Raw genomic sequence first — 27,712 nt, forward strand, 5'->3', positions numbered from 1 at the left:
GATGTTCCTGTACACTATGCCGGCCACTTGGTTATGGCGTTCCATGTACGCTCTGCCTGCTAGCATCTTACAACCTGCTGTTATGTGCTGGATTGTCTCAGGGGCATCTTTGCACAGCCTGCACCTGGGGTCCTGCCTGGTGTGGTAGACCCCAGCCTCTATCGATCTTGTGCTCAGGGCCTGTTCTTGTGCCGCTACGATCAGTGCCTCTGTGCTGTCTTTCAGTCCAGCTTTTTCCAGCCACCGGTAGGACTTTTCGATATCAGCCACATTATATATAGACATTATATATATATATATATATATATATGTATGTATATGTCCTTTACATGAAACATAATGTGGCACCAACAGAACCTATCAACACTCATATGACCAGCTAATGCACTCTAAGTACATCAGGACACACAACATCCTAATGGCATGTTTTACCATGTTGAGAAAGCTGCAAAACCTGGTGTCTTCCAGTGAACTCTATAGTCAGAACTTATGCTGCACACACCCCTGTGGTACTATTGTTCCTTCATTTTATTTTCTAACACCTTCAGGCAATGTTCCATGAGCAATTGTTTCAGAACCTGCAGGGATGATACTTGAGATTAAAGGGTTTTCATGAATAATCTTTAGTGAACACATGAGATCCACTAATATGATTTAGTGTCTTTTTCTGAGTGTATATGGTTATGACTTCACATCACTAGGGAATTTATTCTGAAACCTAAAAGAATAAAATCCTTTACAGACTAAATAATGTGTAGAATTTCTTGCACTGCTTCTTTTTTATTTTATTTTAGGTCTTTGCCCCAAGTATTTCAAAAAAATAAGCTTTTATTCTGAAAGCATTTGCAGTAACAAGTAATAAATCTAAGATAATACATGTAATAGGCTATATATAGGTGACACATGACGTGAAGAGACATGAGAGGATGAATTCAGTTTGACAGGTAGTGTAGCTGATAAACATATTCAGGGACACTCCTCTATAGTGATGACGATATAAAAAAAACAGGCATATAAGCAGCTTAGATGTCAGTAGCTGACTCCCTTGGTCTGAAGTTGAACTTCACCTCCAATCACAGAGAGATGGCAGCACAGACAGAGCGTGGTGTCCCGCTGAGCTCGGTGAGAGGCTTTTTGGATTTTATTATAGGAATGAATCTGTAGTTAATGATGAGCTCATTAGTCTCATTAGAGAAACATATTGAACCATTTAATTCATATGGACTCTGATTCACTCTGAGTTAATTGCTCTATATATGTAATCTATATATTAGATAATATGTAATCTATATATTAGATAATATGTAATCTATATATTAGATAATATGTAATCTATATATTAGATAAGGTTGAATGACTAGACAGTATAGAAGATACTATATTAAAAAGTCAATCTATTCCATAAGCCTTTGATTGACTCTGAATTTGCAGCTGGACTAGACAAACTAGTTAGACCTCGTGTCTTATTCATGAATTAGTCATTAGTTACAATAGTTATGTAAATATTACATAACTGACACATTATTAGAAATCCCTAATTACTTTCTAAATATGTGATTAATTATTATTAATGATCTATGAAAAACAATACATGAAAATAAAAACATAGATTTGATGTGGTAACTTACTCTAAATATGAAGTTTGTGGAAAATATTTCATACTTAGGTTGATCCAATAACTTTTACTATGTTTTAGAAAACAAGAAACAATCAAATGTGTTTTTTATGAATAAGAATTTGTTCTGTACATGTGCCCACTCGTCTGCTGTGGACTAGGAATGTATATAGGCTGCTTCTATTCTTAATCCTTCATATAGCATATTGTTGAGCTATATTAGATGTGGTTGCCACCAAACTACATGCTATGACTTTCCTTGTTGAGCTTTGCATGTATTCAAAGTTCATAATCCCCAGGCAGCCCAGGTTCTCTTTGTCTTGTTGAACTGGTGTTTTTCCAGTGAGTCCAACTTTTAGTTTCAGAAGATCAAATGCTTTGTATTATTTTGGCACAATGTGCAAATGTTTTCTGACAGTCTTTAGGTACTCATGACCACAGCTGCCATGGCAAAGCTTTTTTTCTGAAAATGCATCTCATAGTCAGTCTTTTGTACATACCTAAAACATGCACTCATATGTTATAGAGAAACCAACTCAGAAAAGATCTGCAGATCTTTCTGATGTAACCTATGTGCTCAAAACTTATTTAGTCAAGTTTTTTTTTTTTTTGTCACAGTGTTTTTCTGTCCTAGTAATTGTAATTACTGAACAGGGACTCGGTTTCTTATGATCTGTCCAAAATTGTAATGGCTTGTCATCCCTGCATAAAGAGCTGAAGATGTTTCTTTAATGGAACATTTTTTCTGCAGTGTATTAGTACTTTTGGTGTTTGGTCTTCAACTTTCAATTTTTCATTTTCAATAATAGTGTGTGATGTTTTACAGTTTTAAAAAACACATTTAAGGGAATAGGACCAAAAAACTTTGACATCATGTTAAATGATCCATATGTGACAGATGTTATCTCTATAGTCACATTAATTCTTATTATTGATATGATAGTCACCATCAGTCTGATAATTTGAAAATAACTCTCAATATTTTTGAATTTTTTGAGGCACAAAAAGCATCAGTGATCTTTTGGCTGTATTTCCAGTAACATTTTCACATGTAGTGAATTCAGGTGTACTTTGTACGGAAATAATCCATTTGATAATAAATTTAAATATTGATTATTGTTAATTTGCTCCACTTATAGGTTTCCCCCAGGTTTCTTCATTCAAACTCCACAAGCCACACCTGGCCCTTTGGTGCCATAGCTATGCTCATAGGTGAGTCATTATCACAAGTGTGTGTGTGTGTGTGTTGTGTTTTCATATCTGAGTTTCTGTTTCACTACATACTAGTGATCTGTGGCTGATCTGTATGACTGAGATTCTTGGATGACAGATCCTGTGCTAACAGGACGTATCATTCATTTTTGATCTGTTGTGTTTAAGGACATGCAGATGAAAATCACCTTTTCTGTGACCAGCACAGTCACAGTGTAATCGAAATGAATGTCTAAAATCTAAGATACCTGTTCTCAGTGATCCACAACAAGTTTTATTTTGAGTGGAGAGTAAGAGGAAGAAACCACCATGTGGTACCTGTTAGTCCAGCTTTAACATATCTGATATGTCCTGCAACACCCCATATGTATGTATACACTCAGCTGTCAGTTTATTACGTAAATCAAAACCACTGTAACCAATGCAGATTAATACAAAAAAGTTAGCCAAACTTTCTTCATAGCATCCATCAGTTTGGGTCCCCCTAGAGGCCTGGCACACTTCTGGTCCATGAATTTGCAGCGTTCGGCCGTTGCGGCACGTTTGCCCTTGTCGGCAACCATAGAGACTACAGCAATAAAATCTCCCTTCAGTGATGATCAGTTTTGTTGAATCTTGTTTAGAGAGATATTGATTCAACTGTAAGGTATTTTGGAAAATACAGTCATTTTGTGTGGCTGTTGAATTGTATTGTGGCTTCTATTTTATTCAGTCCTTTTATATCATTGATAGACTGTCATTTAAATTCAAGTTTATCACAATACAAATTGTCTGCTTTTTTAACAGACAATGCCTATGATCCAGATGTCAGTGCCAAACAGTTCTGGATTGACAAGACTGTGGTCAAAGATCAAGACTGCCTTACCTTCATGGATAATGGTTATGGGCTGGACCTTCGAACTATGCATAAGATGCTCAGGTACAGATGCTACTGCTTGGTACTGGTGGAAAATTACATGTTTGATTGTTCAAGTATTTTTAACATTTTTTTGAATTGAAAAAATATTGATTTATATTTTTGAGGCCTGCTGTTATCTTTAAATTTTGCTATTTTGTTGTAGAGCATAATGTTTTTTTTGAAAGTCAAATTGTACTGTCAATAATATATTGTAATGGCCACTATGTCAAACCTTTAAATCCAAACTATGAATAACGTAAGTAAAGACTTTGAACTCTTATAGATCTGTGTAAAGAAAAGCTCCACAGAATGATTTTAAACAGTCAGTCCCCAAACCCCATAGAGATGCTGTGGAATAATATGGAGCTGAAACAAAACATGTTCCATAAAGACCTGAAAGAGTATAACTGTATCTTGTATTTGTATAAAAAAATTAGTAGCTTAAACACATTGTGTTTGTTTATATTTGTGAATTAGATAGGGATTCACATATATTTTGTTTGCCACAGTAGTTAATAAAAAATATTTATATTTTTTGTTTCAAGCTTTGGTTTCAGTGACAAAACCACTGTAAAAGGTGTACAGCCCATTGGGATCTATGGCAACGGCTTCAAGTCTGGGTCCATGCGTCTTGGAAAAGATGCCATCGTCTTTTCCAAGTCAAAGAGCACCTCATGTGTTGGGATGCTCTCTCAAACCTACCTGGAAAAGATCGGAGCTGAGCAAATAATTGTACCAATTGTTTGCTTTGATCAGACGAAATCAGACAAGCATATCCTTGATCTAATGCAGTAACACATGCTGTGTCATGTGATAACGTGTTAATGTTTTCTCTATGTGAAAGTGAAAGCTAAAGCATGATCATCCATTTTTATTTTTCTATACCAAGTTTTCCTTAACTTCAGCCATACTGTCAGTAAGAGAGGAGGACAAAGCCAGTTTACAAGACATCCTGAGATATTCCCCCTTTACAACACAGGAGGAGCTTCTCACTCAACTCGATGTCATCTCCCCACCTTGGTCCACAGGAAAAACTGGAACACGAATCATCATCTGGAATCTCAGAAGGTCTGTCTGCAGTCCTCAAATACAGATGTAGATTTTCAGATGTAACATTTATTCTATTTTTTTAATTTTTATTGTTGACCTGAATAATCCACACTGTGTTGTGTTATGACTTTGGTCAGAACCTCAGGTTTTTACAGTGATCAGATAAAAACATATCATCACCCTCATACTTCCAAATACCATCCCCACAAGAATATGACATGAACAGAAGTAACAATGAGTCGCAATGTAAGAAGTATTTCCACTTTCCAAAGTTCTTTCAACAAAGAACAGTAAGGTTGTTATCCACATGTATAAATAAGCAGTAATGCTGTAGTGCTGCATGGGATTGGCTGCCTATCTTGTTTGTTTTCTTCGTAACAGGACGTCTACTGGAGCACTAGAGTTTGATTTTGAAAAAGACCGTTATGATATCCAAATCCCATCTGAAGTCTACGATGAAATGACTGACACTTTTCCACAACCTCAACTTTCATCACACATCCCTAAGAGTACTTACTCGCTACGGGTAAGGAGCAACAGCGTTTATGTCCTCAAAATAGTCTATGACTTTTTATGCCTTACCCAGACATCTTGTTGACATACAGTGTTGTGTATGTATATTAACTTTCCCTCCTCTCAAAAATGTGTTTTGCCTGCTGTTACTGTGGGTTTAGGCATATTGCAGCATTTTGTACCTGAAGCCTCAAATGCAGATCATCATACGTGGTCAAAAGGTGAAATCTCAGCTTGTTGCTAAGAGTCTGGCCTGGACCAGAAAAGACCACTACAAGCCCAATTTTCTGGTATCCTTTTATCACAAGTTCTTAGTTCCTGATACATGTTGAGTATGTGATGAGACAAATGAAGGTGCCCTGGAAGTGTTTTCCTTAAATCTTATTGTAGAACAAACCTGTCCCCATCACTTTTGGATATAACACTGAAAGTAAAGACCAGTATGGTGTCATGATGTATCACAAGAATCGGTTAATCAAGGCTTATGAACGTGTGGGCTGCCAGCTTAAGGTGAGTGACTGGTGTTATGCATTTCAAGGGTTTTTAAATGTTTTCATTTGGTGATGCTCATGAATATTTGTTTCCTGCAGGCCAACAATCAAGGTGTTGGGGTCATTGGTATAATAGAGTGTAACTTTTTGGATCCTACTCACAACAAACAGAGCTTTTTGGAGACAGATAAGTACAGGTAACAACACACTGTAAATACATAAATTGATTAAGGCCTAAATGAACTTGTGTCAGTTTAGATTGGTACAAAAATAGTTTTATATTCCTGGATTATTTGTCTTCTCAAATGCCAGAAATGTAGAGTTCTAAAGTTCTTAAATTCTTTGTGCAGGAAAACTATGAGCAGTTTGGCAATCAAAGTGGAGGAGTACTGGAAAGAAATGCGCTACAAGTGGAGCAGAGACAATCCAAACAGCACCACTGCAGTGGAAGATACTATGTTAGTGTATTTACATTATCTGACTGACTGTATTGAACATATATATTTGTCTGAGGTTGACTCCCTACACATGTTCATTACTTGTCTCTATATCATTAGGAAGCGGCCAGATCAAAGTTGGATACAGTGTGATGACTGTTTGCAGTGGCGCAAACTCCCAGATGGGATCGACTGCAGCAAACTTCCAGAGAAATGGGTCTGTCATATGAACCCTGATCCTCAATTCAGGTAAACATTATCAACATTACTGATAAACCTGATGCAATAATCACAATGTGATGTGATATAATTTAAAACAAACAAATTGTGTATGATCTATTCTAACTTTATTAAAAACCATTTAATTCAATGCTCTATTGCTCTATTCTTTTTTTTTTTTTTGGTTTGATGACACATTTTTGTATATGAAGGAAAAAAATCACCTTAACCCTTTAACATACAGATCAATTTCATAGAGCACATTCTTGTTGAAAAAATGTGCTGAACACAGGACCTATTTGTGATGTCTAAAAATGGAAAAAAAAAGAAAAAAGTTATTTGTTGATTGTTTTTATTTCCCTATGAAGATAAAAAACAAATTGTCTTTTTTTTTTTTTTTTTTTTTTAATGCAATTTCTAATTTCCCTTCCCAGGAGCTGCCAAGTAGAGCAGGAGCCGGAGGACTCTGATGATGAACGGCCTTCATACCGCAAGACCTATAAACAACAGTGAGTTACAAATTTACAAACACTGTCTTTTTCCCAAAAAATTCAGTATGTAGACTGAATAATATTTGCATATTGGTCTACTAACCTGCTAAAATCAAACCTAGGATATCACCTGGCTCCTGTTACACATCCTTACCGCTGTGATTTATTTTTTAGACAGAGGGGGAATAAAAAACAACAAGAGAAGAAACGACAAAAGGTAAGGACACATCACCTGTCTGTTGGAATTAAATCAGAATAAATGATTGTTTTACTGATAGCAAATGCATATGACTTAAGGCTTCAATGCTTTTGGGAATTATGTTGTTTAGGATGAGGAGGAGCGAAAGCGTCAGAACGAGCAGGTTGTGGCTAATCTCACCAGGCAAAACGAGGCTCTCAGACGGCAGCTCAATCAAACTGTACGTTTACCATTCAAGGAGTGATGACTGAAGTTGATTGATTCTGATTATTGTGTTTACAGTTTCCACCTCATTTCAATAAATACATCACACAAGCTGGAAGTAGATTAGGAATATTACAAATGACAAAGTGGAAAACAAATCTTTCTCTCTGTTTTATTTTTGTTTTTGTTGATAGACCACTCATTCCCCCTCTGCTCCCACTACCCCAAAGACCAGGTGTAACACTGAGTCACAACAACAAGGGGGTGCTGCTAGGGCTGAATGCTCTGCACTGACATCCTCCATCATTTCACAAGCTGGTAAGAAAAATTACTTTTTGTGAGTGTAAAAAAAAATCTATACATATGTAGAGATTAAAACATGTCTGCTCTGTTTCTTTATAGCCTGCAGCTCATCCAGTACCAGTGGTCTTCCAGTTATTTCTCATGTGTCCTCTGTCTCAGGCCTCTTGAGGTATGATTTTGTGTGAATTGGGAGTTGAAGTATTTTCATTTCACACTGTTTAGGAAGTATATTATACTGACTGTGTTATGTGCACTGAAGGGCAAAGAGAACACAGCCTGTTACTCCACAACAAACGCCCAAAAGACCTAGAGTAAGTGGCTCCCAAAAGAGGACATCTCTGCCCATTGCTGCTGCTGCTGCTGATGATGATGATGCTGATGATGCTGATAATGGTGAAGGTGATGATGACCCTGTCATATTGGAGACAAAAAAGCCAGACGTTGATTTGTCTAAAGTGAAGACAGAAAATGTGCAAAGTGATGCTAATGTCGGTAACGATGCTGCTGTGGATGTCACCGTGGAGTCTAATGATGCAGGAACTGGACCAGCAGCTTTGGATATTCTCCACCTCCATGTCCAAAGACTCAGCTGTCAGCTGCAGGACATGCAGAAAAGGCTGCAGGAGTTGTCTCAGATCATTGTAAAGAAGGAGTGCTCTCACCAGGCCAGCCAGACAGAGGAAACAAACCAAACCAGAGAGGGCTACAAATCTCTGTTTGACAAAGCCAAAAAAAAGTAGCATACACCAGTCTAAGCCAGAAAAATCATTGTAAGAAGATTTATTTTATTTGTCTGAAAGTAAGCAATGATTCTCAGTAACACCAAAATCACTACAGATCTGCATTTTTTTCAAATAAAACTCTTTCATGTTTATTTCATTCTCATCATCTTCAACCCAAAGTTGAATGATTGCAACTTATACTTTATGTCTGTAAAAGACCAAATTCTCTTTCATGTAACTGTGAATATCTCCTGAGCTAACCCTAAAGAATATATACTTTAAGGTCACTCTTTAAATCACAGAACCCTGAGACCAGACAACTTAATACAGATTTATCTAGTCACTTTGTTTATCCAGGACACCCTGGAGCAGAAACAAAGAGACTATGTTTGAAAGTTTATGACTGGCAATAAATTCCTTTTAAATATTTTTCTTTTCTCATTAACAGATAAGGTGTTTCAAAAAATGCACCGTTCTGAATGGCAGCAAGTCCAAGTAGCTTCTGTGTTTTTTTTAAGTTTTTCATAGTTTTTTCATATGTTTTTTTGACTAAACAGACTAGCAGCTGCAGTAGGAGGCTCCTCTCACTGCGCTGCAGAACTGTAAGAAACGCCACAGCCATTAGATTGTATAATAGTAATTATTAGTAATTTATTATTAGTAGTAGTAGTAGTAATTGAAATTGTTGATAGTAATTGATCCCTTATTAGTAATTGATGTTATTCATGCTATTTATGTTATTGATTTGAGTACCTTCATCCATTAATTATATTTCATATTTTATTTTATATTTTATAGTGGAATCTTAAAGTTATCAGTTTAGAGCTACAGGACAATCTGAATTTCTCCAATGGGGATGAATAAAGTATCTGTCATGTCAGATAAAGTCTGAATTGCTCCTCCAAACTACTTAAAATGTTTTTACTTAAGTTGGTATCTGTTTCATTCTTATGTTCAAATGGTTAAATGTTTTAGAAGAAATTCATTCATGCCTTGACAGTTCTGGGAAAGACAACATCCCTTGGTTGAAAATGGACCTCTTGTGAAACAAATCTAAGTTTTAAATAAATTCTGCATTGGGGCTCAGTCTTGACAAATGTGAATTTTCAATGGATTGCAGTGTAGAAAAATGTGTGTTTTGCTTGTTTCTTACTGTGCTAACAACCAAATGTTAATTTGAAATTACTTTGAAAGTTTAGAGTTTTGTTACTAAACGGTGTGTTGAATACTGAATTCTTCTCATCTAAGTATATATTAGCTTCAAAATGACTGCCGTTTTTCAGTAGCTCATCATCTTTAACAACAACAAAAAAGGCTGCCACCTCCCCCACACCTTTAGGCTTTAACTGAAGTACTAATGACTCTCAGGACCAGTCCAGAGTCTTTAATTAGACCCTCTTCTTCTTTAGCCTTTTAGACAGGTTCAGTTTTGTACCTTAGCGACTCCTCCTCCCCCGTCAGGAGAATTATATTAACATTAGTCGTGTTGCAGCAGGAGGCACAGTCTGTGCATCAATGCCCCCACCTGTCCATCTGTGGCGCTGCCTGGGCGGACTATAAAGGAGCTTCTCTCTCCCTTTCTGCTTCTTGGATTTCCGGGTTGCTTTGTGTGTGCGCTCCGTCCTCTGCATTGTCAGGTCCAAGGCATCGCGTTGTTTTCCTGTCAGTCATTTCCCATCGGCTTAACCGGTGTTTAGTTTTTTTCTAGTGCGGCTCCGTGTGTTGGAGCCCTGTCGCTGTGCGTCATTGCACCTTATCGCGCTCTATCGTCTCCTGATTCTCTGTATCAGGTGTAGACTGCAGCCCGCTTCTTTCTTAAATCTCGGTACTATCAGAGGTTTGTTTCTAGTGCAGCTGTGGACTCCAGCACAAAGCTACGTGGCTGGTCAGGGCTGTTCTTCGCTGCGCATTGCTGTGAGCGCACCTTAAGGCGCAGATGTGCGACACTGGCAGGGAACCTGCTGCTTTGTTTTGCCTCTGTTGCTCCATAAACAGCTGGACTGATCCTCCTGCCTGAGTTTACGGGAGAAGCTGTTGGTCTGCTTCTGTAACCCTCTTGCTTTAGTTGTCCAGAGACTTCAGCACTTTAACTGGGACTCCCCTGTTTGGACGGAAGACGCTCTGGTGTTGCGGGAAAGGCTCTGGGTCAATTTTAAGAACCTTTATCTTGGTTTTATCAGAATGGATGAATGAAAGAACGTGTATGTGTTTTATTAAGTGTTGGTCTATTGTTGGACATTGGTGTATGTGTTGTCGGTATAATGAGACAAATTTGTTAAATGTGTTGCCTTAAAATTGTGAAAATAATGTTGTGATAAATGGAACCTCGATACCTGAGCCTCGTTGAACGAACTTGTGCGTCTTCATGTTTGCTCACTGTTACTTTGCGCTCTCCAGGTGAAATTCCTGGGGTGACGTCGTTGGACTTTTCCTGGTTTTAAGTTAAGCACCAAATTAATATCTGCCCTCGTTTGCCACAGTTGATATGTGAAATGTGCAATAAAGGAACGAATCCGGAGGCTGCTGAGATTATTTTCTTCACGTAAAGAGATGTACCAGCGCTCAGTTATCTTGACGCAGTACGATGTATTTACGGCAGCCAAATAAAGTTATTTTAGCTCATTATTTTACTTCTGTTATATGTGCCTTGGAAAAAATACCGAGGTCCGGACCTCACGGCCATATATATAGATATATAATATATATATATGTCCTTTACATGAAACATAATGTGACACTAACAGAACCTCTCAACACTCATATGACCAGCTAATGCACTCTAAGTACATCAGGACACACAACATCCTAATGGCATGTTTTACCATGTTGAGAAAGCTGCAAAACCTCCTGGTGTCTTCCAGTGAACTCTATAGTCAGAACTTATGCTGCACACACCCCTGTGGTACTATTGTTCCTTCATTTTATTTTCTAACACCTTCAGGCAATGTTCCATGAGCAATTGTTTCAGAACCTGCAGGGATGATACTTGAGATTAAAGGGTTTTCATGAATAATCTTTAGTGAACACATGAGATCCACTAATATGATTTAGTGTCTTTTTCTGAGTGTATATGGTTATGACTTCACATCACTAGGGAATTTATTCTGAAACCTAAAAGAATAAAATCCTTTACAGACTAAATAATGTGTAGAATTTCTTGCACTGCTTCTTTTTTATTTTATTTTAGGTCTTTGCCCCAAGTATTTCAAAAAAATAAGCTTTTATTCTGAAAGCATTTGCAGTAACAAGTAATAAATCTAAGATAATACATGTAATAGGCTATTTATAGGTGACACATGACGTGAAGAGACATGAGAGGATGAATTCAGTTTGACAGGTAGTGTAGCTGATAAACATATTCAGGGACACTCCTCTATAGTGATGACGATATAAAAAAAACAGGCATATAAGCAGCTTAGATGTCAGTAGCTGACTCACTTGGTCTGAAGTTGAACTTCACCTCCAATCACAGAGAGATGGCAGCACAGACAGAGCGTGGTGTCCCGCTGAGCTCGGTGAGAGGCTTTTTGGATGTTATTATAGGAATTAATCTGTAGTTAATGATGAGCTCATTAGTCTCATTAGAGAAACATATTGAACCATTTAATTCATATGGACTCTGATTCACTCTGAGTTAATTGCTCTATATATGTAATCTATATATTAGATAATATGTAATCTATATATTAGATAAGGTTGAATGACTAGACAGTATAGAAGATACTATATTAAAAAGTCAATCTATTCCATAAGCCTTTGATTGACTCTGAATTTGCAGCTGGACTAGACAAACTAGTTAGACCTCGTGTCTTATTCATGAATTAGTCATTAGTTACAATAGTTATGTAAATATTACATAACTGACACATTATTAGAAATCCCTAATTACTTTCTAAATATGTGATTAATTATTATTAATGATCTATGAAAAACAATACATGAAAATAAAAACATAGATTTGATGTGGTAACTTACTCTAAATATGAAGTTTGTGGAAAATATTTCATACTTAGGTTGATCCAATAACTTTTACTATGTTTTAGAAAACAAGAAACAATCAAATGTGTTTTTTATGAATAAGAATTTGTTCTGTACATGTGCCCACTCGTCTGCTGTGGACTAGGAATGTATATAGGCTGCTTCTATTCTTAATCCTTCATATAGCATATTGTTGAGCTATATTAGATGTGGTTGCCACCAAACTACATGCTATGACTTTCCTTGTTGAGCTTTGCATGTATTCAAAGTTCATAATCCCCAGGCAGCCCAGGTTCTCTTTGTCTTGTTGAACTGGTGTTTTTCCAGTGAGTCCAACTTTTAGTTTCAGAAGATCAAATGCTTTGTATTATTTTGGCACAATGTGCAAATGTTTTCTGACAGTCTTTAGGTACTCATGACCACAGCTGCCATGGCAAAGCTTTTTTTCTGAAAATGCATCTCATAGTCAGTCTTTTGTACATACCTAAAACATGCACTCATATGTTATAGAGAAACCAACTCAGAAAAGATCTGCAGATCTTTCTGATGTAACCTATGTGCTCAAAACTTATTTAGTCAAGTTTTTTTTTTTTTTGTCACAGTGTTTTTCTGTCCTAGTAATTGTAATTACTGAACAGGGACTCGGTTTCTTATGATCTGTCCAAAATTGTAATGGCTTGTCATCCCTGCATAAAGAGCTGAAGAAGATGTTTCTTTTAGTGGCAACTTTGACATCATGTCATATGATCTACATGTGACAGATGCTGTCTCTGTGGTCACATTAATTCTTTGTATTATTAATGTGATAGTCACCATCAATCAGTTTGAAAATAATATTTTTGAATTTTTTGAGGCACAAAAAGCATCAGATTTCTGTATTTCCAGTAAAATTTTCACATGCAGTGAATTCAGGTGTATTTTTTATGGAAATAATCCATTTGATAATAAATGTAAATATTGATTATTGTTAATTTGCTCCACTTACAGGTTTCCCCCAGGTTTCTTCATACAAACTCCACCAGCCACACCTGGCCCTTTGGTGCTATAGCTGAGCTCATAGGTGAGTCATTATCACAAGTGTGTGTGTGTGTGTTTTCATATCTGAGTTTCTGTTTCACTACATACTAGTGATCTGTGGCTGATCTGTATGACTGAGATTCTTGGATGACAGATCCTGTGCTAACAGGACGTATCATTCATTTTTGATCTGTTGTGTTTAAGGACATGCAGATGAAAATCACCTTTTCTGTGACCAGCACAGTCACAGTGTAATCAAAATGAATGTCTAAAATCTAAGATACCTGTTCTCAGTGATCCACACCAAAATCACTCTTGGTAACAAACAACCAACATCAACTTGTGGCAAATATTTAAATTCAACACTTTTTGGCTTAATTAGACATAATTTGTTTGACTCTGAGAGGAGAGTAAGAGTGAGGAAGCACCATGTTATACCTGTTAGTCCAGTTTTAAGATATCTGACATGTCCTGCCACACCCCATATGTATTATACACTCAGCTGTCAGTTTATTACGTAAATCAAAACCACTGTAACCAATGCACTTTAATACAGAGGAGACTACTACGGTGGCCGACAAGCGTAAAAGCGCCGTAACGTGCAAATACATGGACCGGAAGTGCGCAAGGCCTCTAGGGGGACCCAAACTGAGGGATGCTATGAACAAACTTTGGATAACTTTTGGAGAAGCGACATAAAAATGGTACAGGCATCGCACCTTTCCCGGGAGTTAAAGGACTCTCCCGCATATTCATAGTGGCTCCCTGATGCCCGCAAATTAGATACAATATCCCAGAAGTCGTGTGAGCGACCGAGAGAGACAAATGTAGTGATATAAGCCGCGTCTCATTTCGGAGGCTGCACAATGAGACGCAGCTATAATAAGTTTTGAATTGCCCTTTTGAGTGTCCTCTGATGATTGGTTTCATATGTGCTAAAAATGTTCTATTAAATTTGTTTACTTAATCAAAAGTGTGATGGCGTGGAGTTGGTGCTACCGCCCTGAAATGGGTTTTTGCAGAGGCCACATAATAAAGGTACGTTTTCCGTTTATTTCTTTTTAAACGCTTGGGCGTCACATTTTACAATACTGACCTTTTATATTACTGTAGAAAATCATGATGATATTATGTCGCCTCTGTAAAACTTAGCCAAACTTTGTTCGTAGCATCCATCAGTTCGGGGTCCCCCTAGACTCTGGCCTAGAGCAGGGGTATTCAACTGAAATTTAAAGAGGTCCAGTTAGAGAAAATTTCTTGAAGCAAAGGTCTGGAAGATCATAATGTCTAACTAGTTAGTGTGATATGTATTTAAGCAGCCTAGTAGTTTTATCAACATGTGCATGTAATCAATACCTGACTGTCAAATCAAATGAATTCAGTACAATTCAGAAACTTTCTGACAATATTTATTGTCATGTAACATACAACTGAACATATATGTATGGCTGTAGATATGTAGAATGTTCTCTCATTAACTAAGTTCTCTCTTTCTTTACAGTTTCTCTCCCTTTGTTTTCTACATGTATCGCTCTCTTTCTTTTTCTTTGTACCGTCTTTCATGTGTAACTTGCCTCTAGCGGTGTTTACACTGTAGTCGTAATGTTTACCTCCTGGGATGCACAGACTTGATTGGCTGAGTGGTATCACGTGGGATGGCTCAACTCGCATGCAATTGGTCTGTGCGTTTCCACTACCGTAAATTCTAAAAAAGCTGCGCCGGTGGAAATAAACGCGCCCCGTTAGGTTTTAAATCACAATCTTATGTTTTGGCTGTATTTCCGGGTCCGCACGGGGCGGCTTCTGGGACCGCACCCGGACCGCGTTCCCGCCTGTTAGTGACCTATGACCTAGAGGCTTGGCGCACGTCCTTGTATTTGCAGTGTTCGGCCTTTGCGGCACGTTTGCCCTTGTCGGCTACCGTAGAGACTACAGCAATAAAATCCCTTCAGTGATGTTCAGTTGTGTAGATTCTTTAGAGATGTATTGATTCAACTGTAAGATCATTTTGAAAAATACAGTCATTTTGTGTGGCTGTTGAATTGTATTTTGTACACCCCTTTTATATCAGTGGTTGAATGATGTTTTTCACAATACAAAAATAGAAATCCTCATTACATATAGACCTCTGTATGCTTTTTTAACAGACAATGCCTATGATCCAGATGTCAGTGCCAAACAGTTCTGGATTGCCAAGACTGTGATCAAAGATCAAGACTGCCTTACCTTCATGGATAATGGTTATGGGCTGGACCTTCGAACTATGCATAAGATGCTCAGGTACAGATGCTACTGGAAAATCACGTTTGATTGTTTAAGTATTTGAAAAAAAAATTTGAATTGAGAAAATATTGATTTATATTTTTAGGCCTGCTGTTATCTTTAAATTTTGCTGTTTTGTTGTAGAGCATAATGTCTTTTTTGAAAGTCAAATTGTACTGTCAATAATATATTGTAATGGCCGCTATGTCAAACCTTTAAATACAAACTGTGAATAACGTAAGTAAAGACTTTGAACTCTTATAGATCTGTGTAAAGAAAAGCTCCACAGAATGATTTTAAACAGTCAGTCCCCAAACCCCATAGAGATGCTGTGGAATAACCTGAGGGAGCCAGACACCCTAAAAATATGGAGCTGAAACAAAACATGTTCCATAAAGACCTGAAAGAGTATAACTGTATCTTGTATTTGTATAAAAAAATTAGTAGCTTAAACACATTGCGTTTGTTTATATTTGTGAATTAGATAGGGATTCACGTATATTTTGTTTGCCACAGTAGTTGATAAAAAATATTTATATTTTTTGTTTCAAGCTTTGGTTTCAGTGACAAAACCACTGTAAAAGGTGTACAGCCCATTGGGATCTATGGCAACGGCTTCAAGTCTGGGTCCATGCGTCTTGGAAAAGATGCCATCGTCTTTTCCAAGTCAAAGAGCACCTCATGTGTTGGGATGCTCTCTCAAACCTACCTGGAAAAGATCGGAGCTGAGCAAATAATTGTACCAATTGTTTGCTTTGATCAGACGAAATCAGACAAGCATATCCTTGATCTAATGCAGTAACACATGCTGTGTCATGTGATAACGTGTTAATGTTTTCTCTCTGGGTTCGTTAAAGCATCACATGCAGTCAGCTGAACTGGGCACAGGGGGACTCCAGTGATATTGTTAAAGTGAAAGCTGAAGTATGATCAGCCATTTTTATTTTTCTATACGAAGTTTTCCTTAACTTCAGCCGTACTGTCAGTAAGAGAGGAGGACAAAGCCAGTTTACAAGACATCCTGAGATATTCCCCCTTTACAACACAGGAGGAGCTTCTCACTGAACTCGATGTCATCACCCCACCTTGGTCCACAGGAAAAACTGGAACACGAATCATCATCTGGAATCTCAGAAGGTCTGTCTGCAGTCCTCAAATACAGATGTAGATTTTCAGATGTAACATTTATTCTATTTTTTTAATTTTTATTGATGACCTGCCAAAATACAGAGAATAATCCACACTGTGGTGTTTTATGTCTTTGGTCAGACCCTCAAGTTTTTAGATATCAGATAAAAACATATCAGTACCCTCATACTTCCAAATACCATCCCCACAAGAATATGACATGAACAGAATGAGTAATGAGTAATGAGTTGCACATGTACATGATTATATCATAAATGTAAGAAGTATTCATTGCACAACTGTTTTTCCACTTTTCAAAGTGCTTTCAACAAAGAACAGTAAGGTTGTTATCCTCATGTATAAATAAGCAGTAATGCAGTAATGCATGGGATTGGCTGCCTATCTTGTTTGTTTTCTTCCTAACAGGACGTCTACTGGAGCACTAGAGTTTGATTTTGAGAAAGACTGTTATGATATCCAAATCCCATCTGAAGTCTACGATGAAATGACTGACACTTTTCCACAACCTCAACATTCATCACACATCCCTGAGAGTACTTACTCACTACGGGTAAGGAGCAACAGCGTTTATGTCCTCAAAATAGTCTGACTTTTTATGCCTTACCCAGACATCTTGTTGGCATACAGCAGTGATTCTCAAACTGTGGGGCGTGCCCCAATAGTGGGGCTTGACGCTGTGTCAGGTGGGGCGCAGCGAACGGGAGTAAATTAGTCTAATTTTGTGTATATCCTAGTTCATAATTTTCTTTACTGACAAACACCATATACGCAAATAAAACAACCACATACAAAGAAACGTGACATTAAAAAACGCAAATAGAGGGAAACAAGAGGAACCATGGTGTGGGAAATAAATGTTTAACGTCGGCACTTAATTGTAGCGGAACAATAAGCAAACCTTCACGCAGCGACGCAATGATTAGTGGGCATAACAATGGATAAATTTGTAACACGGACCCCTGCTGGCGACTCCACGCCAGCAGACAAAAACACGGCAGACAGTAAGGTAAATCAAGCAAAAAGCCAGCCAAAAAGAAAATACGATGAAGCCTACCTGGGTCTTGGATTCACAGTGGGGCTGGTGGGGGCAGAAGAGAGACCCATGTGTGTTGTGTGTCTTAAACCGTTGGCAGCAGACAGCATGAGACCCAACAAATTAAAAAGACACTTAGAAACAACGCACCCCAATCTTGTCAATAAACCACTCGACTTCGAAGTAATAACACAACTGCACTTTCATTTTATTTATTTTGAACTCTGTATTATTTATTTAGAAGCTATTTGGAATAAATTTGAACATTTTAAGTTTGAAATAAGTTTCATTGTCATTTTTTGGGGTGAATTGGGGCTTGAAACTTTATGCTCAGCCTTAAGTGGGGAATGGCAGGAAAAGTTTGAGAACCACTGCCATACAGTGTTGTGTATGTATATTAACTTTCCCTCCTCTTAAAAATGTGTTTTGCTTGCTGTTACTGTGGGTTTAGGCATATTGCAGCATTTTGTACCTGAAGCCTCGAATGCAGATCATCATACGTGGTCAAAAGGTGAAATCTCAGCTTGTTGCTAAGAGTCTGGCCTGCACCAGAATAGACCACTACAAGCCCAATTTTCTGGTATCCTTTTATCGCAAGTTCTCTTAGTTCCTGATACATGTTGAGTATGTGATGAGACAAATGGAGGTGCCCTGGAAGTGTTTTCCTTAAATCTTATTGTAGGACAAACCTGTCCCCATCACTTTTGGATATAACACCAAAAGTAAACAACAGTATGGTGTCATGATGTATCACAAGAATCGGTTAATCAAGGCTTATGAACGTGTGGGCTGCCAGCTTAAGGTGAGTGACTGGTGTTATGCATTTCAAGGGTTTTTAAATGTTTTCATTTGCTGATGCTCATGAATATTTGTTTCCTGCAGGCCAATTATCATGGTGTTGGGGTCATTGGTATAATAGAGTGTAACTTTTTGGATCCTACCCACAACAAACAGAGCTTTTTGGAGACAGATAAGTACAGGTAACAACACACTGTAAATACGGCTTTAAGTTTTCAGATTTGTTTGATTAAGGCTTAAATGAACTTGTGTCATTTTAGATTGGTACAAAAATATTTTTATACTCCTATTCATATTCCTGGATTATTTGTCATCTCAGGACCAGAAATGTAGAGGTCTAAAGTTCTTAAATTCTTTGTGCAGGAAAACTATGAACAGTTTGGCAACCAAAGTGGAGGAGTACTGGAAAGAAATGCGCTACACTTGGTCCAAAAACAATTCGAACAGCATCACTGCAGTGGAAGATATTGAGTTAGTACATTTACATTATCTACTTGACTGTATACATAACACTGACTGTATTAAACACATAGATTTGTCTAAATAAGGTTGACTCCCTACACATGTTCATTACTTGTCTCAATATGATTAGGAAGCGACCAGATCAAAATTGGGTGCAGTGTGATGACTGTTTGAAATGGCGCATACTCCCAGATGGGATCAACTGTAACATGCTCCCAGATAAATGGTTCTGTCAGATGAATCCTGATCCTCAGTTTAGGTAAACATTATCAACATTACTAATACATAATGCAATAATCACAATGTGATGTAATGTAATTTAAAAAGTATGAATGACTTATGACAGGGGTAGCCAACACATGTTCATTGAGGCCAATGCCCTCCTTGTTTTCCAACTATTCCTGACCTACCCACTGCTGATTACCTGGATTAGATGTGCTTGGTGTGAGGGAAATTTATACCTTGACAGACAAATGTCTGCCACCTCCCTCTGTGTCCTATGTTAATTCAACAAAGACTTTTAACACAGCTTTGTAGTCACAAAGAAGCAGACCAAAGTCAGGGAGACGCTAATTATATTATGTATGCCATCCTGCTGGTATGATTTACATGTGAGTGACTGATGTGTAAATTAATGCTGTTCAACTGATACAAAAGCTGATCATTTTTCTGTGCTCGTGGTCAATCGGTATGGATGACAGGTCCGACTGCAGGCCATATGTTATGATGTGACTCTGTTGCTTTACCCGTTGCCTTGCCTACTAAATTTTCCATCCTTTGACCTGAGATTTGCCTACAAGTGTTTTTCCACGACATTTGGTCAATCAGAACCTGGAAAACACACACAAAACACAGACAGATTAATGACATCAATGCATTTATTTAAAAATGGCATAATTCAAACATTGTCTTTGACAAAGCTGTAAAATTGAACTGGACCTCCTTAAACAGTGGTGAAAATCCACAATTACTATATTCACATAGAAAAAACGGAGTATAATACAACTTACGTACAATTTATGTTATTGTATATAGTGATGTAAACTGTTGAAATGTGGACCATGGGATGGATCTCTGCTCTATGTATGAAGCTATAGTACATTCATTGTACTCAAGTTTCATGCTGAAGCCTGTGAAGCATTTAAAGTATGGGTGGTAGCTTGAAGACCCAGACAAGGTTTAGAGTTTGAATTCAAGAAACTCATAAATGCAAGACATAATCAAGTTATTCACTTCATTTATAAAAATGAGCTGTGTATGAAAGCTGATTCCTTGGATAAGAAATTTATGTAACAATGTTACTGATTTTTGGAAGGAAGTTAGAGGTTTTAATAAATGTAAAATGTGTTTACCATGCACTATGGAAGGTTTTTCTGGTAAAGAATATATCACAGAATTATAGTGGCAGCATTTTAACTCATAATTCAATTGCATTAAAAATTAGGTCTAGGCAGAATGCTGAGTGTATTGTGTAAATTAAGGTATTGAGATTGGGTTCAGAATCAGCAACACTGAAAACTAGGATTTGAGTGTTTGAAAATACATTTTGAATGTGAAAATTTTGGTTTCAAAACTGAAAGCTGTGATTCAAACATAGGGAAATACCTCTTTTATATCTTTATGTGGATTTATGATTGCACAAACTGAGTCTTAACAATTCCTCCTGAAAAAAAAAACACGTAGCAGGACAGTGATGTTACAGCAATGTGGTGCAGCAATGGTTTTTAATGGCATTGATCAATGATCTTTGAAGTAAATTTCTTTGAAAAATTTCCTCTTATTGTTCCCCAATTGTTTCTTGTCATATTTAAAGAAATTCAGTACAGTGTTTTTGGAGAGTTTAAATATTATCCTTTGTTCAGGTACAGAATAACGTTATATTTGTCTAACTATGGTGATATAGCTATAGTTAATTTTATTCTTTAAGGTTAAGAATACACAGTCTGTCATGATTATCAATACAGATGGATAACTTACGGTAAAGAGGACACCTCACTTAGCACCAATGGAGGTACAGTATGTGCAGAAAGGTTAACTGGGATGTTGATTTTCAACACAGTGAATGGAGTAAAGCACTTTAAGCGTGCTGAGAGCAACATTTAGCGTTAACTAGCTACCTCTAAGTCAGTTAGGTATCTAGCGTTAGCTAAGTCAATGCCTCAACTTTATAACAAAACTGGTAACGCTGGTTGTCATAGCAACCATTTGCTACATGGTTCACACACTGCTATAGTTAATGTAACGTTAATATTAAATTCAGTTAAGTGGCACTAAATAACCATCCTCTTAAAAATCTACAGCCCAGTTAACTGTTCTGCACATACTGTACCTGGTCTCCAGCCATTAGTCAGGTGTGGTGTGCCCGATGCTCCTGCAGGTCCTCTTCTTAGCCAGTAGACAGAAGAAGGTGGAGCAGGTGCGCTGGAACCAAGACGTCTGTATTGACGACCAGTGGGACTAATCAAACCGTGTAGACCATCTCTGTTAACTGATTGGCTTATTTTCTTAGAAGCTATGTGATTGGTGGTGCCCCGGTCTTCTCCAAAGTTTCAGATTTGTCGCCTATGAAAACAGGGTCAGAAAAGTGATCTGACACTGCAAAAAAAATGGGTTGAAAAACTGAAAAATCAGAATGTTTGCATGTTTGAATCATAGCTTTCAGTTTTGAAACCAAACTTTTCACATTTAAAATGTATTCAAACATTCAAATCCTAGTTTTCAAGGTTGCTGATTCTGAATCTCACCTCATATTGGACTATATCTCTGCTCAACATCTTAAAAATGCTAGCCTGAGAATTGGTCCTCAGACTAGGCCTCTTCATATATGTGTCAGCACTAAACATTTACATGTGTTATATGTTATTGTATACAGTGTGTGTGTTTTTATGCAAGCTTATTTGTATATCTTAATAATTTTTTTTATACTGTTCTTAACTGCTTCCATTTCTGTCGCTCTCTTATTGTTGTGGTGTCAGTGTTTTGTTTGTCATGACTCATGTCAGTACTAAATGTTATATCTTGTGTCTGTGGCCATGTGCCTCATCTGCAATCGTATTTGTGATCATATGGTTTATGAAATTGCCCTGTCCCCTTTCAAATAAATGTATCTAATCTGTTATCAATGATAACGCTTTTCAGCCTAGATAACTATAATAACTATCATAATGCTATATACAGTAACTATAGACCTATAGTGGCAGCCAGCATAGTCATGAAAAGTAATGAGCTTGAGAAACTAAAGTGGTTCATTGGCTGTACTGACAATCACTTTGGTGTTAAATCCAAAATTGTCCTCCTCTAGATGGACACCAGCTCCATCCTCACTGGTGGATGTGCATATAAGTATTGAAGGAAACTGTAAACCAGTATAGTGGACAAAGCTCAGGAGTTTTTGTCTGTTTCATAGATGTATCCAAAGCTTTTAATCATGTTAATCACAAAAGACTGTTTTACAAAATGATTGCTAGAAGTCTGCATAAATGCTTTGCAAGAATTCTGGCTTATTGGTATGGCTCTGTACACCTGTGTATATTGTACATTTGTGGACATATTTTAAGAACGCTAGCATGAGTAGACCCCAAGTAGCATGTAATGCTGCCCTGAGAATATTGCTTAATAGGCCTGAACAGTGTAGTGCTGGTGAGTTGTTTGTGACTGCGCCAACCATTACTTTTCAAGCAGTGTTAGGAAAACACATGTATAATTGATCTGTTGTCTGGATAAATCTGACAATCAGATGATTTTGACTCTGTCCAACTATAGATGCAGTTTCCTCATCATCATTCCCAGTTTTGGGGATACTGGTATAGTTGTCTCTGTCAAATATATACCAATAGTTATACATATTTACTTGTATTGTTTTTTCGTAATGTGTTGTCTTTTCTAATGTTTTTTTTTCTGGGCTATGAGTCTCTAATAAAATGTATTCATTAATTCATTGCTTTAGGCTCAATGAATATTTGCTGATGTAAATCTCGATCAAATTTCCCTTCCCAGGAGCTGCCAGGCAGAGCAGGAGCCCATGGAAGATGATGAACAGCGTCCATACCGCAAGACCTATAAACAACAGTGAGTTGCAAATTTACAAACACTGTCACAACTTTGCCTAAATGTAATTCAGTATTTAGATGGAAAAATAATTGTATATTATTGTATTAAACTGCTTAAGTCAAACCTAAGATGTCACATGGCTCCTGTGATTTCATTTTTAGAGAGAGGGAGGACAAAATACAGCAAGAAAAAAAACAACAAAAGGTAAGGACACATTCTCTGTTGGAATTAAATCAGAATAAATAACTATTTTACTGATAACAAATGCATATGACTTAAGGCTTCAATGCTTTTGGGAATTATTTTGTTTAGGATGAGGAGGAGCGAAGGCGTCAGAACGAGCAGGTTGTGGCTAATCTCAGAACAGATGAGGGTCTTCAACAGCAGCCTCTTCAAACTGTGCGTTTTCCATTCAAGGAACGATGACTAAAGTTGATTGATTCTGATTATTGTGTTTACAGTTTCCACCTCATTTCAATAAATACATCACACAAGCTGGAAGTAGATTAGGAATATTACAAATGACAAAGTGTAAAACAAATCTTTATCTCCGTTTTATTTTTGTTTTTGTTGATAGACCACTCATTCCCTCTCTGCCCCCACTACCCCAAAGACCAGGTGTAACACTGAGTCACAACAACAAGGAGGTGCTGCTAGGACTGAATGCTCTCCACTGATATCCTCCATCATTTCACAAGCTGGTAGGAAAAATGACTTTGTACATATCTATCGATCAATCGATAGGTAGATATGTGTGTGTGTAGAGATTAAGACATGTCTGATCTCTTTCTTTATAGCCTGCAGCTCCACCAGTACCAATGGTCTTCCAGATGTTTCTGATATATCCTCCATATCACATGGCCCCTTGAGGTATGATTTTGTGTGAATAGTGAGGGTAAGTATTTTAATTTCAGATAATTTAAAAATTATATTTACTGTGTTTTGTGCACACTGAAACAGAAAAAGAACACAGCCTGGTACTCCACAACAAACACCCAAAAGATCTAGAGTAAATGGCTCCCAAGAGACAGAAGGACCGAAAGTGAAGAAGAAGGAAAAGGACAACCAAAGTCCAACTGAAGGAGAGGAGCAAATGGGGCAGAGTGCATCTCATAAGAATGAGATAGAACAGAGTTTGCATGTGGACAATAATATCAGTAGCAGTGAGCAAAGTATGATTAAGCAGGAGAGCCCAGGAAACACTCATTGTGAGACTCTGGAAAAGCACACTGTGCAGACTAGAATGGCACATCTCCTCAAAGCTGGACCTTCCTGTACTGATGCCTGTAATGAAACATACTCTCCATGTCCCCATCCCAGCATCGGTGAGGTACAGGAGCAGCAAGAACAGCTCATAAAGCTCCTGCAAGAAGTAACCCATGAGAGAGACTCCCTTAAAACAGCAGTCCAAAGACTTACCTGCCAACTGCAGGACATGCAGAAAAGGCTGCAGGAGTTGTCTCAGATCAATGTGAAGAAAGTCAGCTCTCACCAGGCCAGCCAGACAGAGGAAACATACAACGCTTTACTGTCAGCTGCTGAGACCAGGCCCAGTACTTACCAAAGTGAGCAAAATGACAGTGATGAGATTGCACTGCAGATTGACTATCTGCTCCGTGAACTGGATCAAAGAAACGAAGAGAAAGATGACTTGCGCTCACAGGTCAGTATTGCAGCTGTGGTTTGAGCTTAATAAATGTATTAATTACAACAATCAAGAACATTTTCAGCATACATAAGCACCATAAATAAATAAGCACCCATATGTGGATATTTCAAGACGGTGCTTTTTGTTTAGCACTGTTGTTTCACAGCAAAACAGTTCCTGGTCCATGTCTCAGCAGGGGCCTTTCTCAGTGAAGTTTGCATGTTTTTCCCATACTTTCCCTCTCTCTGGGTACTCATAGCCTTAATTCCATGATTGCAATGCATAGTTGCAAAAAGACAATGCTAGCTGGCATCTCAAAGAAAACTGCTTCCAAGTTATGAGCTTGGAGGTTTTTTCTTGACTTTTGTGAATATTATTAACTAAATTTTTAAAAAAGTCAAAGATAGGCATTCTATCTTTTTTTAATTTTCAAACCTATCTGTCCTCTTGTAGTGAATTTAAACCTGAAGGTTTATTATGTCTGTTTTATGAATTATGACTATCATAAACCATCTTAATTTGGGGCACCAGATCCTTTAAACAGCAGATCAACCAGACTGAGTAATACATTATATCAGTCTACAATCTGAAGAAGAGTTCCCCCGATTCAGTGATGTATTTACTGTGTGATTTAACATTATTGATGCCAGACAGTTGTCTTTTTAAGATTTATTCAGCTATTTACAATATATACATGCTATTTACATAGGGGGAAATGGAGGTAGAACTGATCTGAGAAACTAGCTGAATTAACAAATAAAACATAACGTCAGGTCTAACCAGTAGGTTATTTGCAGTGGTGGAAAATTAATTTTAAATTAATTTATGTTCTGTGTTTGAGTCTGAGGTCTAAACACAGTTTAGGAGGAAGTTCTAGTAATTATGGAGACCAACTGAGGTTAATGTGAGACAACCAGCACAGACACGGGTTACTTGCTTGACCTCGGGTTTACTGAGGATCGTTCTGGGCAGGTGAAACTGCAGTCTGCCAGCTGGTTTCTAAGAGAGATGTAGTCCTGAAGTCCTGTGCTGCAGGCCTTTCCTCACTCTCCTCTTGGCCGCTGCAGGATCGTTTCATGAAATTGGTTGATATGAGATGGTCAGCTGCAGGACAGCCACACGCGGGGGGAATGTCTTTGTTCCTCCTATGCGTGGGCAGTGAAAGCGGTCTCTACTTCATGGTTCTTCTGTGTGGTGCTCTCTTTCTGAGAGTCTTTCTCCACAGAGTGAAAGGATCTTGAGAGTCTGGAAATCTCTTAACTTTCTTTGAATCTGCCTGAAACTCTGTCCATTTCTGTTCAGAGTTCAGGGTGTGTCTGTCTGTGCACTGTCTTTTGTGAGTTGCCGCTCTGGGCAGGGAAGCCATCTGGTTCGTCCCATGACTGTGCTTGGCACGATGTGATTGGTCCAGGAAGTGTTGCATCCTTGCCGGTGGTTAGTTTAAATCTCATTGGTCATGTGTGAATCAAGAGAGTAACTTATTGTGTTGTAAGTTTTAAGAATGTTTTTCTCACATGACAAAGTTAGTAACTAACCAGAATCAATAGTTCAGCAACATCATAAATGAAAATCAATAAAACTTCATAGTTATATAGATTAACTACAAGCATGAATAAGAGATAAACAATAGCACAACTTCTATATCTCATCATAGCAATGTTTCTTTGTCAGGAGCCAGTGATCTGCTCTTTATCAAATGGAGTCTTGACAGTGCAACAGGGCTATACCATCCCCTGTTGTTTACCTTAGGGGGTCACTAACAGTTTTACAGCCATAAATTGTCAGAGGGTACAAGTATTGGAATGTGAACCTATTTTCCTGCTTTAGGTCTGCTACACTCTACTGCAAATGAACCTTGTTCAGGTGTGATTCTGTTTACTTACACTTGCATCCAAGTCCACTACAAATGTGTCTATAAATCACATATTAGAAATATGCATACATTTGTATGCCAAAGGTTATTGCACTCTATGTAAAATAATGAATTACCTCAGTGTTTATGTGTGATGTATCATTCATACATATCCTTATGTGTTTTTTTTCTTTCCTGCTGGTGTTCCCTGTGTCCTCTGCCACCAGTTGGACTGCTTGAGGGAGGAACGGGCAAACCTGGCATCCCAATGTGAAGAGCTCAGGTTGAAGCTGCAGCAGCAGAGGGGAAATCCATGATAGTGAGATACAACTTCACATGGAGCCACTGATTCTTCTGTACAGACAGATGCAGAGGGAGCAAGAGGGACAGCAAATTCAGGCTTGGAAACATCTCAATGTTTTCCAAACATCTGATCTGATTCTCTTTCTTTCACAATGACACCTGACTGTTTTTTCTTTTTTTAGTAATAATCATGATTGTTTATATTCTGTGAAATATATTTTTCTACTTCTGATTCAGGCTCTGTGATGAAATGCTGCATGGCAGATTATTCATGGTATCCTGGTTTGATAATAAAAACACATAAAATATTAATGGCAATGAGCCTTTCGAAAGGAGCACAAACTGAAACTAAAAGTTAGAATCACCAACTTTCCTCTAAATCCATAAACAGGTTTTTCTCTTTTTAAGCCGTAACTCATCATTTAACCTCTTATTACTCACTGAGCTAATACACAGTGGCATGGTTTCTGTTATGGTGGTGGAATTAGGGTCTATATTATGTTACGTTTACCAGTCATGGTTGGATGGTTAGTTCTGTAATCGAGTCTAAAGTTAGACTAAGCAGCAACAAATGTGTAAATAAAATTTTAAAATATCCATGTATGTTTTAGAGGATTGGCAAAAGGCTGTTTGGATCTGTTATGGACTTCCTGTTTTGGACACTTATTTTGACATTACTTCCTGTGTTGCCTTTGTTTTTAACTATTTTATCTTTCCCATTATTCCTGATTGTTTCCACCTGTATTTGATTAGTTAAATATTGTATAAATAGCCTTCCTGCTTTAAATCTTTGCTAGGCCCTCTGT

General features: G+C 37.7%; 2 protein-coding genes across 4 annotated transcripts; both read left to right on the forward strand.

Annotated features, from left to right (window-relative positions):
- Nucleotides 1-1,026: 1,026 nt before the first annotated feature.
- LOC113122993 (MORC family CW-type zinc finger protein 3-like) lies at nt 1,027-8,783 on the forward strand. The gene is made up of 17 exons (XM_026294702.1): nt 1,027-1,122; nt 2,755-2,827; nt 3,614-3,746; nt 4,271-4,497; nt 4,637-4,793; nt 5,157-5,301; nt 5,450-5,578; nt 5,679-5,798; nt 5,879-5,976; nt 6,130-6,237; nt 6,337-6,465; nt 6,870-6,944; nt 7,101-7,143; nt 7,256-7,345; nt 7,524-7,647; nt 7,732-7,801; nt 7,892-8,783. The coding sequence occupies exons 1-17, from the start codon at nt 1,027-1,029 to the stop codon at nt 8,370-8,372; spliced, it is 2,298 nt and encodes a 765-aa protein (XP_026150487.1). The 3' UTR covers nt 8,373-8,783.
- Nucleotides 8,784-11,802: 3,019 nt separating this feature from the next.
- On the forward strand, nt 11,803-27,600 carry LOC113123851 (MORC family CW-type zinc finger protein 3-like). Of its 3 annotated transcripts, XM_026296178.1 has the most exons (19): nt 11,803-11,869; nt 13,320-13,392; nt 14,324-14,387; nt 15,497-15,629; nt 16,164-16,390; nt 16,592-16,748; nt 17,166-17,310; nt 18,245-18,373; nt 18,476-18,595; nt 18,676-18,773; nt 18,955-19,062; nt 19,184-19,312; nt 23,050-23,121; nt 23,265-23,307; nt 23,416-23,502; nt 23,681-23,804; nt 23,901-23,973; nt 24,064-24,766; nt 26,831-27,600. In XM_026296178.1, the coding sequence occupies exons 4-19, from the start codon at nt 15,580-15,582 to the stop codon at nt 26,918-26,920; spliced, it is 2,355 nt and encodes a 784-aa protein (XP_026151963.1). In that variant the 5' UTR covers nt 11,803-11,869; nt 13,320-13,392; nt 14,324-14,387; nt 15,497-15,579; the 3' UTR covers nt 26,921-27,600. The 3 variants fall into 3 exon arrangements, with proteins under 3 accessions (XP_026151963.1, XP_026151962.1, XP_026151964.1); XM_026296177.1 differs by lacking the exon at nt 14,324-14,387 and having other exon boundaries at nt 11,809-11,869; XM_026296179.1 differs by lacking the exons at nt 11,803-11,869; nt 13,320-13,392; nt 14,324-14,387 and adding an exon at nt 13,993-14,053.
- The last annotated feature ends 112 nt before the right edge of the window (nt 27,601-27,712 follow it).

Source organism: Mastacembelus armatus, chromosome 21, assembly GCF_900324485.2.
Source record: "Mastacembelus armatus chromosome 21, fMasArm1.2, whole genome shotgun sequence".
Taxonomy (NCBI): Eukaryota; Metazoa; Chordata; class Actinopteri; order Synbranchiformes; family Mastacembelidae; genus Mastacembelus; species Mastacembelus armatus.

What these genes read in the sequence shown, in the direction of transcription:
- LOC113122993 (XM_026294702.1), top strand. Translation starts at nt 1,027, where the DNA reads ATGTCAGTAGCTGACTCCCTTGGTCTGAAGTTGAACTTCACCTCCAAT. An exon ending in TTGGAGACAGATAAGTACAG is followed by an intron (nt 5,977 to 6,129) that starts GTAACAACACAC and finishes TTCTTTGTGCAG; the next exon opens with GAAAACTATGAGCAGTTTGG. An exon ending in GACGGCAGCTCAATCAAACT is followed by an intron (nt 7,346 to 7,523) that starts GTACGTTTACCA and finishes TTTTGTTGATAG; the next exon opens with ACCACTCATTCCCCCTCTGC.
- LOC113123851 (XM_026296177.1), top strand. Translation starts at nt 11,831, where the DNA reads ATGGCAGCACAGACAGAGCGTGGTGTCCCGCTGAGCTCG. An exon ending in TGCTATAGCTGAGCTCATAG is followed by an intron (nt 13,393 to 15,496) that starts GTGAGTCATTAT and finishes CTTTTTTAACAG; the next exon opens with ACAATGCCTATGATCCAGAT. An exon ending in TTGGAGACAGATAAGTACAG is followed by an intron (nt 18,774 to 18,954) that starts GTAACAACACAC and finishes TTCTTTGTGCAG; the next exon opens with GAAAACTATGAACAGTTTGG.